The 15,790-nt window shown below is 42.7% G+C and overlaps 1 protein-coding gene across 3 annotated transcripts; it reads right to left on the bottom strand.

Annotated features, from left to right (window-relative positions):
• Positions 1–4,872: 4,872 nt before the first annotated feature.
• On the bottom strand, positions 4,873–15,120 carry usp2b (ubiquitin specific peptidase 2b). Of its 3 annotated transcripts, none has more exons than XM_079171182.1 (12): positions 14,815–15,120; positions 9,904–9,951; positions 9,683–9,803; positions 8,388–8,499; positions 8,161–8,271; positions 7,478–7,542; positions 7,274–7,377; positions 6,691–6,771; positions 6,514–6,592; positions 6,257–6,364; positions 6,003–6,123; positions 4,873–5,875 (listed from the first exon to the last, which is right to left on the bottom strand). In XM_079171182.1, the coding sequence occupies exons 1-12, from the start codon at positions 14,965–14,967 to the stop codon at positions 5,770–5,772; spliced, it is 1,209 nt and encodes a 402-aa protein (XP_079027308.1). In that variant the 5' UTR covers positions 14,968–15,120; the 3' UTR covers positions 4,873–5,769. The 3 variants fall into 3 exon arrangements, with proteins under 3 accessions (XP_079027308.1, XP_079027309.1, XP_079027310.1); XM_079171183.1 differs by lacking the exon at positions 14,815–15,120 and adding an exon at positions 11,714–12,663; XM_079171184.1 differs by lacking the exon at positions 14,815–15,120 and adding an exon at positions 11,591–11,704.
• Positions 15,121–15,790: the final 670 nt, after the last annotated feature.

Genomic DNA, 15,790 nt, shown 5'->3' with positions numbered 1-15,790 from the left:
GATAATTTTGCATTTAATCAAATTTTCTACATAAAAGAAAAGAAATGATGAGCTGTAAAGGACGGGGAGCTAACAGCCAGTTGCTTGTGATTATGTTTGGCTACAGTGCCAAAAAGCAATCTAGGAATATTATTGATTAAGCGAAAGAAATAGGCTGCTTCAGCAGCGGATGGGACTTGCTTGTAATTGAATACACACTCCCTTTGAGGGAGAAAACTTCCAGTTTTGATTCATGTTTCTTTAGTAAACCACCAACAAAAGTCCTTCTAATTATTAGAATTTAATACAAAAAAATTGGTTGAATAAGCCAAGCAAAGGGCATTCGTTAAGTCAGGTGGGGAAGCTTCATTTAATGGTTCAGCTGTGTTTCACAAACCGATATGCTGAAGAATCAAATCATTAACCAGTAAAGCTTCTGTTCAATTTATAAAACAGCATTTCTGGTTGTTGATATGTTGTATTATTAGAACATGTTGGTGGCCTTGATTTGACGAGGTGCTTAGTGGAACACTTCATCACCGACAGTGACAGAGGTGGAGATGAGAACTAGATTGATGAAATTCACACGTGAAGGGAGGGAACGTTTCTTGGGGAGTGATGTAACTCGCTGAGGGTACGGGACCAGAGGAAATACATCAAAGCTGACTCAGGTTTCTGGCATACTCCCACATGTTAGCCTAGGCTTTGTTTTGTGATATGTGACTCCTTTATCCTGTGATAGTTGCACCCATAGATTGGCCTGTATTGGGAAAATCTGGCTCCCGGTGGACCGTAAACTGTGGCGAGTGAAGCTTATCTAACACAACAAGCGTACGCTGTTTACCCCCTAATGCTAAGATTAAAAGATAAAAGGGAGCAAGTCGATTTTGACATGGGTTTATCATAGATAGAGTAAGAGAATAGATAAGTATAAGAGTTAATACATAACTAGATAAACAGAGAAACAAGCAGGGACGAAAAGAACAGTAGACGGCAGTTGCGGATCTCACAGGAAGTTGCGTCACGACCGTCAGAGTTCTTCTTCGAGGTTTTACGGCAGTTGGTACTTTGAATTACTGCCCGTTAGCGCCTCCCTCTGGATCTACTGTTCCTCAATATACAATATTGTTAAATATACACATATATATGCATATTTTACATGATTGTATATTGTTATATACATATTATGTTTACGTGTGTTTTTATATGTGTCTGTAATAGAGTTACATTTATTTAATATGCTCAACTGTCTCATTTTCATGACACTGTTGGATGTTTTCCCATAGTGAAAAGTGTAAGTGTAGCAATCTGATTATTGTTACTTGTTCTTTCCTGTCAGTTCCCCTACTTCTTACGTTATTTTGGACTGAGTGAAGAGGTCGTCTTTTTGTTGTTGCGTTATCCTAATACTGTTGTGCTGGGACCCATGAATGTGATACTTTCCTCTTGTCTGACTACTCAGAGTCCATAAAGCAGATCAGTTATAATTTAGCTTTGACCTCGTTACAGCTACATATAGGCTAAACTAGGGCCTATATTTTATTTCAGATTATTTACCGGTAAATAAACATAGACCATACAAATTACATTACATAACATCTACCAAAGAAAAACCCTCCTATGATAACACAACTGCACTTTAAAGTGGACTTTAGTCTTCATGAGGCCTTCACGGTTTTATGGTCATTAGCTGTGGAAGTGTCAACATAGGGAGCGCTTGGTTACGACAACGAAAACAGCACTGCTCCCATGCAAGAGGCAAAACACTGTTAATACCCTGAGCTGTGTGATCAGCCCATATGGTGTGCATGCGGAGCCAGAGGGACTGCTTGTGCATGCATGTTGGGGGAGGGTAGTGTCCTATCTGTGTATCTGTAAAGATACATTTCAATAAAAACAAACTAATAAGGGCTGTTTTTTTAAGGGGATACCCCTTAAATATGCAAATGAGGCATTATCTAATGCTACCAGCGTGACGTTCTCAAAATTGCATGAATAAACAATGATTTTTCATTAATAAAACGAGTGAGTGTACACGTGTATATTGGGTGAATGTATTTGCAATTGACATATTGATTGAGACATTTCACTAAAAACCTAAAATGTCATGGAGGTAGAGGAAAAGTCAGGTGATCACCAAAGTCAGTCGGCTTCCTCCTCTGGGAGCCATGAACGTCTGCACACGATGTCATCGCAATCCCTCCAATAGATCATTATGAGATATGATGTCTCAGTATACCAGCAAGCAATCAATCAAACTGGGTCATATTTTTATGTCAATTTTAATTTAGTGGACTACGTCTGATTTATATTAATACAAGCCCTATTTTCCCACAACCCTTGTATGCCAGGTTCACATCATGTCATTGATCCCGCTAGCTGTGTGTATCCGAACTGTCCCCAGTGTGGTGGGAGAGGCTCTCGGCCCTGCTCCGATAACTTTATCTTTTCTCCACACAAATTGGCTCCCTCACTAACAGATCATCTGTCTAAGCCACAGAAACCTAATCACACAACACACACAAACACACATTTCTTTTTCCCTACGGCTTTAACAAGCTCAGTGGCTCACGGATAACAGAGGGGCCAGACGGAGGTGGTGTCCCACAGTAAACCTTTGGTTCCAGGTCAGACTGGTAGCCGGTTGATGATATATGTACGGAGCCGCTTTCTAAACATCAGGTTGTTGTTTTCTACCTGATGTGGCAACGGTTCCTTTCTGGCCTCAGTTTTCTTCACATTTAACAGAATATATATCTGAGAGTCAATTTGTCAGATAACCAAAAGATACTCATGTCAAGGTACTGCCTACATAATATATAATAAATATCAGCATCGGGTTTCACACAAACGTCATGATCAGGGTCAGGTAGTAATGGATAACATGTATTTGAGATTATGTACACGTGATTACAACAATAACTAATCAACCCAGATTACATTTGAAAAAATGTGCCACCACATTATAGTTACATTGTCAAGGATTACTTATCAAAAATAGGCTTTATGTTAATGCCGGCACGTTTTGTGAGGGTAATTTGATTTGACTAGTTCTAAATGACAAATATGTTCAACTGTTTATTAAAGTAAGTTACTCCTCTCAGGTTGTTTTGTTAATTTAATAAACTAGTTTGTTTTGTTGTTTGAAGATGCTTCATGGTAAATTGAGTTTTCATGCCTTTTTATTTACATTGAAAATGTTCCTCTTGCTTAACAAGAGCAAGATGCATTTTATTTACATGGAAAATGTTTTGAAATGTTTAAAAATATATATTTGTGTAACTTAAACTTTTGTCCATTCTTATTATAAAGGTGCAACATTTTCATTGTTTGATTTTTTAAATGATTCAAAAGTATTCAGATTAGATAACTTTTTCTGTAATAAATGGATTTTATTACTAAATACAAAAATTGCCATATAATTCATATTCAGTAAACATGACATTACATTTCACAGTAATGTGACCCAGCCTGGCTCATGAGCACTTCACACAGCTCCTCCTAGTGGGCGCAGTGTGAAATGGTGACCGCTGTCAGACGGCCTTGTTTTAAGTGAGTTAAAGGTGTTTCTGACACAGATCCGATCGGCTCATACTCTGCTCATTTAGCCTAAAGTCCACAGCAAGCTCACTGACCTTCTGATGTACTAATACTGCACAAAACAATCAGTTATGGCATACCTTTAGAGTACTAGTCAATACTATCATTATTACACAAAGTTACCTCCCTTTATGAAGCTGCATACATTTATCTTTATTATATAGCAGGTTTCATCACAAGCACTACAACTAAAAGCTGCACTAATATTTTTTTATATTAACGATGGATGAAATTACTGTGTGTAATGTAAAAGGTGTCGCTTGTTGGGATGAACCCACAGAGAATTATCACCCAACAGTTCCCCTTTAGCTCTGTGGGGCTTTTGGTTTTGCGGTCCACAACTTTGCTCCAATGTACCTCATTTCCAGCCGCAGCAGTCAGCTCTGTATAGTCACAATGCACACTACCTGCTCAGCACCAAATACCAAACAGACACAGTTAGAAACTACCTGGTGAACATGGTGGATATTTCCCTCGGGAGTTGGTCGAGACCAAAGACGGAGCTAAAAGGAGAGCGAGGCATCAAGTCCATCACGAGGCCAGACACTTTAAACAAATGCCACTGTGGGTATAAAAACAGGAAACTCTACAACTGGAGAAAAAAAAAGCCAAGCTGCAACAACCTCACTGTCAGAGATTGTTAACAAACTATACGATAGAAAACTGGGGAGACCAAAAACAAAAAGGACTAGAATATTGATCTCCCCCATAAGAACAGCACTCATGCATTGTACTCCCCAAATTTGCATTTAAACAAGCAGGCACAGCCTGCAACTTTCACCAAATACAAGTTAACAAACCCCCATTGTCACAGAAGGTGGCAGCACCACAAACCACAAAGCACTTCACCGAACCAAAATGGTCAATTTGATCCTGACGAGCCCCCATGTTGTCACAACCTGGCTCAAGGCTGGACGGAGGAGGGGAGACTACACGAGGGTCGTTACTAAAAAACAAGTTAATTTTACGGAACTAAAATGTAATGATAAACTAATTGTAACAAAACCAAACAGAGTGGAATCCAGGGGAGAGAAAGACTGACTGACACCAGTTCATGGTCTTAGGCCGGCTCAGAGAGGGTCGTCACAACTTTATGAGGCGATAATATCTCATATGTTGTGTTTTCCATTTGTCCGGTTTCAGCAGCGTCACTGGATTAGCTGAACGGTGAACGATGCATAAAACCTAGAATATTTTTGCCCTCCTCGACTTCCATTTGGCTGGCTGGATAAAAAAAAAAAAAAAAAAAGGGGTTGAACAAAGTAAAAAACTACACACAATGCAATGTAAGTTAACATTGAAGTTTAATCATTTATAGACTCTGAACTGACTTAGGTGTGAAGTCGGCAAACATTATTGCTGCAAGAAGTGTTGTTGATGCATTTTTATACAGCTGCTTTGGTATGTCTGGCTTTCCCACAGAACAGTTACATTCACTGCGCTGTCCATAAATACTGTACAAAAATAATATGTGCTTTGACAAAAAAACAAAAAAACATCCTCTCTACATTAGCAGACTCCCACTGTTCTAAGAGGAAACTATAAGGCTTTGTTCAATGACGTGTATACAGTATGCTCTTTCATTTGCTGGCATCCTGTTAAATAGAATAAATTATATCTTGCACTTGCTGTGTGAGGCATTTTCCAAGTCTCTGCAATGTTGTCACATTTTAATGTCCTTATGGTTAATAGTCCGTGTCCAAAGTGCATGAAAAAGTCAAAGAAAATCCACTTGACTGGGTGCAGATTCAGGTTCAGGCACAGCTGTTAAGTGTCTTTTCTTTGCTGTCGAGTGACTCCACTTTTGCATGTGCACCATGAAAACAGTCCAAAAGGGTGTTTTGAGTTGGACTCACAGCTGTGCCTTGAGCCGAATTCTACACCTTTGTTGTTTTTTTTTAAATGTAAATTGTGTTTTCTCTGTGTTACATCAGTTCCATCCAACGTATACGTATGGGCCCAGCTTGACATCCTGAAGTTTGAATGCTCCGTCGCACCTTTCCTCTCCAAAACACGTCGAGAGGAAGGTCAGAGGTTCGGTTTTATTCCTTCCCTGCGACACGTCTTTGTGCTCCACATTCACAGTCTGTAATGGCAGGACTCTCTCCACTAGGCGGAGCTCTCTCCCAGCAGGCGGCGTCCGTCCGGCTCCACCAGTGTGGCGCGGCTTATCAACTCCTCCGCTGGCGTCTAAAGCCGACACGTCTGATATTTGCTGTGTGGGGGGGGAGCCAGCTCGTAGAAGAGGACGTAGGCGTTGCTGCTGCGGACCTGGCTGGAGGACACTGGGCTCACCCTGCACAGAACAGACACACACAGTACAGTTTTTCATTCGACAGCAGCTGCACATTATAATTAGACAGCTTGATAAGACGATGTGTGAGGTTGTGCGACGACACAAGAGTAGAGCTGAGAGTCCATACCTGGAGTCGTTGTAGCTGTACCACTCCCCCAGCGCCGGGTTCTTGCAGTAGGCCGTGTAATGGCCTCCCAGAGCGTTTCCCGAGTGGTTCGATACCGCGTACAGGTTATACACGGCGCGCTCTGCAGGGAGACAAAGACAGACCGTACTCATCAAATCCAGCCGAGCTCGGAAAGTGCACGGATTGTCCTCCCTCACCTCTCCTCTGGTGACGGCGTGTGTGTCACCTTCGGCAAAAAAACAACAACAACTCACCGCTGCTCTCCGAGGCGAACTCCCGCAGGTCCAGCTCTTTGAGGGGGAAGTTGACATAAGTGGAGAGTTTGCTGGTTCGGATGTTGGAGTCTGAGAAGCGCTTCAGGTCTGAGAGGAACATCGAGTCAAGGAGCACGCACACACACACACACACACACACACACCGGTCCAAAAATGACATGATTGTGTTTTCAGTGCAATTGTGAGTACTTCTGCTCCACAGCATTTGAGAGGAAAAAAATGTGAGGAAAGGATACGAAGCACGAGTATCTGGGGGAACTTCTGGATGCTGAATCTTTTGGTGCATTTCCTTCTGGTCTTGCATCGGTTGCACGTCTGAGAGAGGGAGACAGACAAAGACGGAGAGGGCAGTGAGATATTGCTGCTGTATAATCCATGTTTAGGAAGGATGGCGGAGTGTGGAGGCTCCTTACCGGTCTCTCTTCCCCGTCCAACACGTCCTCTTTTGTAAAAAGCCTCAAGCAGTCTCTGAGAGTCACTTCACCTGAGCTCTTCTGCGGAAACAGAGTACAAAGCACGTCCAGTCAGGAAACAGCAAAGTATATGAATTTATGGTATACATGATACAGCATGACAAAACTGGCCACTTTGTGTGTTTATCATCAGAATTTGATAATTACAGACACGAAATGACTTGTTTTCCACTGCAATACAAAAGTCTTTACAGCTTTGTAAACACTATTTCACAAAATACAGATTGGCGAAACCTTTCCAAAGTTTGTGTGTGTGTGTGTGTGTGTGTGTGTGTGTGTGTGTGTGTGTGTGTGTGTGTGTGTGTGTGTGTGTGTGTGTGTGTGTGTGTGTGTGTGTGTGTGTGTGTGTGTGTGTGTGTGTGTGTGTGTGTGTGTGTGTGTGTGTGTGTGTGTGTGTGTGTGTGTGTGTGTGTGTGTGTGTGTGTGTGTGTGTGTGTGTGTGTGTGTGTGTGTGTGTGTGTGTGTGTGTGTGTGTGTGTGTGTGTGTGTGTGTGTGTGTGTGTGTGTGTGTGTGTGTTCTAACCTGTGCAACAGGTATGGATAGGTCCCAGAATGGATCAAACACCGTGGAACGGAAGCCACAGACGGTGCAAGTCACAGAGCTCTTCAGCTGTCCAACAAACAGATCTAAAAAAAAAAAAAAAGGCATAGAATCACATTTAATATGCATCTCAATTCAAGGACGGTTTGAAGGTCATTATGCAGCCCATCAAGGTTAATCCCGTACCCACGACTTTGCTGTCCTCTCTCTCCAAGTACATGTTCCACATCCGCTTGCCTTTTTCATCATCCCTGTGAATGAAACCAGACAGTCAGGTCAAAATACTCGCTCAAAACTATTCATACCAGAGCGGTCGTCTGGCCGTCTGCCTAAGCCAGACTGTTGCCTCCGTGTTGTTGTACACTATAGTGTTCAATATGTCCGTTTCAGTCAACGTGATTGGTTGATGCCTTTATTGGCGGGCGCAAAAGCTACGATAAATATTGACCTCGTTCTGGAGAAGAATTACGCTTTTCCGCTGCGTAATATGTTGCGTTCTGCGTGAAAGTACTCATGACAAAAACATCAGATCAAAAAAAATATAATGCCAACGCGAAATAAATCACATGAAAAAGCTGCCGCCTGTGTCCAATTATGCAAGTTTCTTTCTTACGCCTGGAATTGCAGGTATAATGGTAGTATAGTACATACGACTACTGTCATTTAACATAATGTTAGCTCAGAAAATGGCCACATAACTGCTACATCTTGAAGGTAATAATTACAGTGTAATTATAAATAATTACAGTTTACTTCCACCTTTCAGGTATGCAGCAGCGTTTTTTGGCAGTGAGAGGTGTCAGTGACAGGGCAGGTTATGAGTGACTTATTGGGAGCAGAGGTGAGACGTGTGCGTGTGTGTGACTTACGAGAGGTGGTCAAAGTCCTCGACGGACACCTTCGGGCGGACTGTCACTCTGTTCACCTCATTATGCAGACCGTCTAATAAGAAACGTAGAAACTCCTGGGCGTCCTGCTGACTGCAAGGAGACAAAAAAGGGAGAATTGTTACTTTCTTCACCCTGAAATCAGCAATTATTCTTCAACTGAATCAAAAGGAAGAAGGCCTACGAGCAGAGGAGGAGGGAAGACTTACTTGCAGCCCACAAATTTGGGAGCGAATCTCTGGATCTGGCTCCTGAAATCAGAGGGACTGATGGCCTCGTTGTTCACAGAGGTCCACAGGCTCTGAGTCAGCTTTGCAAACTCTAAGGCGAAGGAAAGAAATAACGATCACAATCATGAAAATTCAACATATTCAACTCAATGTTTGGAGAGACATCGGCATTCTTTAGCTAAAGAGTCTTAAAGATTTTTGACCGTGACGAAGACATTTCTGTAAATCAAGCTGTGACACCAACGAGTCTGAACATCTGGGACATTTGTACATATATTTGTATGAAAATGAATATTAGGTTTTGAACTTGACGTGTATAAAAACAAGCGGACAGCATGGACTCAACCAGGGCGGATTTTATACAATCCACTTACTTTCAACTGCATGTCAAGGTCTTCGTCAGCGAATGGACCTGGCTCAGGTGTCGCGGCGGTGATGTGACTTTAAGCCGGTCACTGAAGACACCTGAGCCAGTTCCATGAAATGACGAAGAGCCGACTCACCGCTGTGACACGCGGCTGAAAGCTCTGAACAGCTACGAAGTGGGACCTCGAGTTGAATATTTTGTCACATAAATGAATTCTTAAAAAAACTAAACCGAAGACTGATACAGTCGTGACACAAAATAATGGCCTTTCATACTTAGCACTGGGAAAATACATTTTATTTGTCGGATTACTGACTTTAACGTTCTCTTATGTCGTTCGTTTATCATATCTCTATTATTAACTGTCTTATATTGCACTGCGCGATGCACCAATCACCATGCCAAATTCCTTGTCGGTGCAAACATACTTGGCAACATCGTGATGCACATACTGTGACCTGTGAGAACATTCTGTGCCAACACACCCTCTTAAAAAGCCCCGTAGGAGTGAAACAGTCCCTTTCATTTTGTGCCGAGTACAGATGAAACTGCTTGAATGGATCAAAAAGCTTGGGACAGACTCATTCCGATTGAAATGCAGTTTAACTAAACCACTTACAGCAATCAGTCAGTCCGCTTACAGTGTTCATTTGGGCTCTTTTCACACATGACCACATATGGCAAAACATTTTAAAACTACAAAACTAAATGGTTGTCAGGTCTTTAGCAGCGAGCCAGTGGAGCACAGCAACATGCAGATTATACTGAGTACATAAAAACGGACAATATGTGACCTTCTGCTGAGCCATAAAGTGACTCAACATGGACGAGGCACCGCTCACGCCTGCAAATGTTCCTCATTATGCTGCTAAGTTGCGCTTTTAACAGCTCAGCGCTCTCGTCCTACCTTCCATGAGAGCGGCGTTCGTCGTGCAGTTGTTGAGGTCTGTGCGATGGACGTTTCTCAGGCAGTAGTCCCTCAGCTCGGGGGTGTTACTCAGACACTGAAGGATGGAGTTCATGAAACACTGGAAAAACAGCCATAAACACAAAGATGGATTTAATGAGGTTCCAGACCCAGCAGGTCAAAGTGCAGCGCGTTGTACATCGTGAAGTTAAAGCACTTACTGTGTTGCCCAGGTTCCTCAGTCCCACCAGGCCTTGAGGACTCTTGTTCTATTCAAATAGAAAAGCAAGGAGATGTTTGGTGTGTTCATGCTTTTATACTGGAGAATTGTAAACTGAACAGAAAACACACAAAGCTTTTAAAAACGGCACGAGGAAGACCTAGCAGGCTCATGACCGGGGTCAACGTTGGGACCATGGAAGTACTGGGCCTCCTTGTTTGGTCCACTTTGAATATATGGCACTAAGCTGGACCGTAAAAGGGATGCGTTTAGTTATCATGGTCATTGAAGATTACAGTTCAAATTTAAAACCATAAATAGAGGCTGACAACTGAGCTATTGTCTTGTGTGTCTCGTCAAATGAATATGTAATGATGTATTGATGCTAAAGAGACCCACGCAGCCATGCTCTAAAAGCGTCCCGTGCAGATATTAGTTGTTCTTTCCCTCTCGTCTGTGTTGCCTGCTGTAGCCGCAACAGATCAGCTTGCACGCGGTGTCAGTATGATGTAACTACTGCATGACAGCAGCCCTGTTACATTCCTCAAGTGTGAGTAAGCCTGAAAGGCCGGTCTGGCCTTTATTCAAAGCGCACCATCTGACACATTGTCGGCACCAGGATGGCGGCCGGCAGTGGGCTGTGGATACCGGCGACTGTTCCACACGCTTGGATGAAATAGCAGCGCCGAGGAACCTTCCGGACGCCACTCACACCGCAGTGACGTCACACGAGCGCGTGACGCGGCCCCGGAGGGAGAAGAGCTCTGCTGGGAAACCGTAGAACGCAACGCGGTGTCAAGTTGTTTGTGTGGAGAGTTTCAAATTGCTGCCCGTGACCAGGATCAACATGTTTATGCGATATATCGCGTGCCACCTGTAGCGTTGCTCATCTGTTGGGCAGACTGATGCAAGGCTCTGAAAGCTCTGGCAGGGACTCACTGCAACCAATGTTCCATTTAAAACGCTTCATAAAATGGAGGGAAACTGTTTCATGCTCTTCACAGAGTTTTTAATGCTCCCTGATAGAATATTCAGTTACCAATGTATGACTTTAAGCAAAAATAACCAGCGTCATCCTCGGGGCTACATAATTAATAGAATATCAATCACAAATTTGGCTTCCTGCAATTAAATGAACACGATCGACTTCACTTTTGACTTTTAAAATTGAAAACGCCGCTGCATATTAAATCAAGCGCTTCCTAACAGCCAGCCACCAGGGGGCGATGGAGATGTTGTGGCTTCCATTTTGGGGAACTTTCATGCCGTTGCGTGCACCCATCAAATGTAGTGTACTACACTATTACTTGTTTGGCCCATCTGCTCAGGTGAAGAAGAACCTTTATTCAAGTCTTATTTGTAATGCAGAGATTTGTTAATGAGCAGGAATGTAGCATAATGTTTCAGCTGGAGATGCACCGCGAGTAAGGACCAGTCTTATCTTGATGATGACGTATCGTACATTAACAGTGAAGAGAAAACAGTGCTCTGTTAATTTAATTGTGTAACATGCAGTACAAATATTGTGTCTCACTGGTCTAAACAAGTTCCTCCTTGAACACCGAGACAAATAATTGTTATGAAAAGATAAATATTAACAGGTGACGTATGGGCTTGTGACCTGTGGCTCATCCTGAATGAGGGAACATAGTAACAGTGTAACTTGATGACACGGAGCAATTACGCACCGTCACGCTTCAACGCCTCCGCTGACAGCCCGAGGTGAGCGACGCAATGACGGAAGCACACGTGAAGGCGCAGACATGTACTGTATGCACACAAACAGCAAACTGCGCAGCGACGTCAGCGACCTGTATTTAATGTAAACATGTTGTGGTTCATTCTTCACTGTACTCTTGAGTTCTCCTGTCTGTTTGCCTACAGTGCGCTTCTTCTTCACTGAAACAGATGCAGGAATGATTACATGGGGATATTTGCAGGGATCTGTACCAGTCTTATTAAGAAATGTTGCGCCTCCTGTGATTTGAACATTGCAGTAGGCCATATTGCGATTTTTGATAAAAAATGTGTATTCATTGTTCAGCCCTAGTTAGTACATCCTCTGTTGTGTTAGTGGAGAGGCTTTAGTGCCTTGTGGTGGTCGTCATGTTGCTCCGAAAGCTGAAAATAGAACTGTGAAATCTCAAATATTTTCCCTCCCTTTATGTCTCCCCTCTTCTCTGCAGCATTTGAAGGTGACCATATGGTGTTGAGTCCCAACGTGCTGCACTGCACTGGTGAGTACGGACTAGCGGGGCTTGGCACGCTCAGCAGGCGGCTTGTGATCTTAAAAAAAAAAAAAAAAAAAGGACCCATCCAAAAACCCGAGGAGGTGATTGCATTCAGGTAATCTCTGAGCAAGACTCCACTGGTCGGGATGACTTCAGAAAGGAAAGAGAGGGCGATAGAGAACACTGTGTCCTTAACCAGCTATGCGTGCCTGGTCAAGGCCGCAGAACATGTGACGGAGGAAGCAACACTCCCGCACACACGGTGCCAGCTATGACAGTCCCTTGGAGAGAGTATAAGCATGCGTCTCTGTTACATAACAGTAGGGCTTGGAGACGTCCAAAATGTTACATAAGTTCTGGCACGCTTCTAAAACCGTTCTTACAAGAGAAAGCGATGAAAAATACCTCCTAGCATAAAAAAAAAAAAGAAAAGTACATTCAAACGCTGCCTCCTGAGGCATGTGATGCACTCAACTTAAGAGCTCTGTGAGGCATAACGCTAACGTAAGCAAGCTAAGATATTAAAAATCGAAATGCTAAGATTCTCATGAAGGTGGTTATCTTGTTCACCGTCTTAGTTTAGCTTGCTAGCATGCTAACATTCGTCAATTGATAGTTTTGCCCGCCACCGCTGCTCCGTCAAGCTGCCAGAGCTACCATGGAGCCCACACGGTCACTAACTGCACTTCCTGAATATATATTATCTTACTTTAGAAAATGAATTAATAAAAAGCGATGTCAGAGAGAAGCAGACAAGGGTCTACAATATGAGCTTGAAGGATACATCCAGGACTTCAAACTGATTCAGCAGTGAAAACACGTAATAAAGATAAAGATAAAGATAGAAGCTATAAAGCCGCCTGCATATCACAGCGTAACGAGTATCACTATTGCACAAAGTTTAACAATGACGAGCTCGTAAATCAACAAAACCAGCCTGAACATGAAGAACATCTGAAACGATTGCATGAGAGTCTTTGGAGCAGAGCGGTATGCTGAAGGGCGCGATGCAACATTATGATTGGCCAGTCTGCGTCCGTTTGGGCGGGACTTAGCGAAAGGTCACTTCACATTAAACACAAAGATGGGAATCTCATTAGTTTTGCAGGTATTTGGGCAAAAAACTAAAGTATTGGACTTTTTTGTGTGTGTGGAGTAGTCGATCATGATTCTGCAACTATTTTGATAAATTGTTAAAGTCATTTTACAAGCAAAAATGCCAAAGTTTCCTGGTTACAAATGGGAGGATTTGCTGCTTTTCTTAGTCTTATGCAACATTAAACTGAATATCTGTGGATGGAGGACTGCCATCATCACCTTGATCTTCGGGAAATTGTTTTTAAAATTTGATAAACCAAAAGATCCACTGATTATAGCCAGATTAATAGATAATGAAGTGCTGATGATGGTGCTAGACAAAAAGTCAGACGATGACCAAAGTCATTGGGATTATTCTTCTAGGAATCATGAATGTCTATATTTAGAATTCATGGCAATCCATCCCATGGTTGTGGAGATATTCAAGTCCAGAGCAAGGTGACCAATCGCAATTACTCAATCTAGAAGCACTAAAAACTATATTAAACCACTACACCAAGAAATGTCTGCTGTATGTCCCGTGTAAACACAAGCATGCATTCCAATGAGCGCACAGATGATCAGTAGACAGGCCAATAATATCCCCTTCAGAGAGGACATAGCCTTTAAGTGCAGCCTGTGACCAAAATCCTTCGCACTGCTGTGTAAACACATCAGACGCACAAGTATATGCAGGCTGTGTGTTAACAAAATGTACCAAGCAGATGATAAGGTGTCAGCCATGGGCTCCTTATCAGCTGAGCTCCTTCCTACTACGCAAACGTCCCACTCGAATTCTCACTTTGATGCAGGCAGCCACTGTTCTCTACTCCCCTGCATTGTGCTCATGCCTGTGTGCTTACGCCTCCCTCTCCCCTCCTTCTCCATTTAAGGGCAGATAACGGCCTAAAGGTCAGAGTTGGACCTCCACAAAGCTCTCTGTGGCTTCCCATATGGTGTCAAAGTGGAATGAGAAGGGATCTATAGATGGATGTGATTTTAAATGTGTTTTTTTTTCATTTTTAAAAGCTGCACACAAGGGCCATATTTCATGGTGTCTATTTATTCTCTAGATAAGCATAGCCATGATATTTTTTCACTGGATACGAGTAATTTGACTGCGCTATTTGTGTGGAAAATACTGCCATGTCAGCATACTTTATCTACTTTATGATCTACAGGCCTTAAAGAAAACTTCCATGGACACTGAACAAACTTTCATGGTCTTCACCCAGGTTCAGCAAAACATCTGGGTTAAACATATTAACGCAATTGCATTTAAAACACATTGAAGAAAACAAGTTGTCTCCCCATTCCTGAAATTAATACACCCAACCTCATTGTTTATGTTAATAAACTTACTGTACATAATTGTGAAAAATCATCAAATCTAAACAATCTGAAGGCCCAGCCAGACCCCACCATGCTCAAGGCTCAGCCCCCATTGTTTTATATAGTGCTGGTAAAACAATGTGCATAATTCCAAAAAAAAAAAAGAGGAAAAATGTGACAAAAATGAGAATGTATAAGCAAGAGGCTGATGCTTGCAGACAGGTGAGACAGAAGCAGAGGTGCAGCAGCAGCAGCAGCGGTGGCGGACTCACCTTGGCCTGGTTGATGATCAGACCCATGAACGTGGACACCAGCTTGGACCGGGACAACGACGGACTCTTCCGTCGCAGGTCGGGTTTGTCTACGGGGAAAGCGGCCGGCTCCTCCGGCACAGTCACCGTGTACGAGTGTCGCAGAGACGGCATGCTCGGTAGCGGTGTTTTGATGGTGGTGGCAGTGCAGAGATACTAATCAATGAATAGTCAATCGACAGGCTAGGCGGTCGGGTCGGCTTGTCGTCCTGCTCGTGTCTGCGGGCTGTCGGTCTCTTCTGTCCCGCACTCGTAAGTTACACAACCCGCTCGTGCTGGAGAATAACAGAGAGGTGGCGTGTGTTGGAGTTTTTACTGCGTGCTTTAAACATCCCCTCCCACCCAGCGAGGCGCTGCCTTCACGTGCCGTAGGAAATATCGAAACCGCCAACGTGTGACAGTGATGGTAACAAAGTAGCTGAGAAAGAGCTAGATGGAGAAAAGTACTCGGATTATTCACTTATAAGTAAAAACACTACAATGTAAAAAATACCACGTTAGAAGTAAAGGTTCTGTATTGATAAAAGTATTATTTATGTAAGTATTATCAGCAAAATAGACCTCTAGACTACAAAATAGTAAGTAAAAGAACTCATGCTGCAGTAAAATGTCCTGTACTTTTGTTTTAATATGGGACAATATTAGGTTTATTGTGTCAGCAGCATTTTTACTGTTGTAGCTGGTTGAGGTAGAGATAGTTTTAACAACTATTTTATAACATTATAATTTAGTCCAGAGGTTCCTGACCTAGGAAGTCAGGTCCCTCCAAAGGGTCATTATTAAGTTAAATGAGGACAGAAGAAGGTGTGATAGAGAAATTCTTTACTTTTTTAACTACTCATTTCTTTTTTTGTTGTAAAATATATGTTAAGATTTATTTAAATGAAACCATGTGTTTTTAGTAGAACTGCTGTCAACACATAAACATCTGAAATTT

The sequence above is a fragment of the Pholis gunnellus genome, assembly GCF_910591455.1.
Source record: "Pholis gunnellus genome assembly, chromosome: 13".
Lineage (NCBI taxonomy): Eukaryota > Metazoa > Chordata > Actinopteri > Perciformes > Pholidae > Pholis > Pholis gunnellus.
The sequence above is the reverse complement of the archived record's forward strand: the minus strand, read 5'-3'. Positions and strand labels throughout refer to the sequence as shown.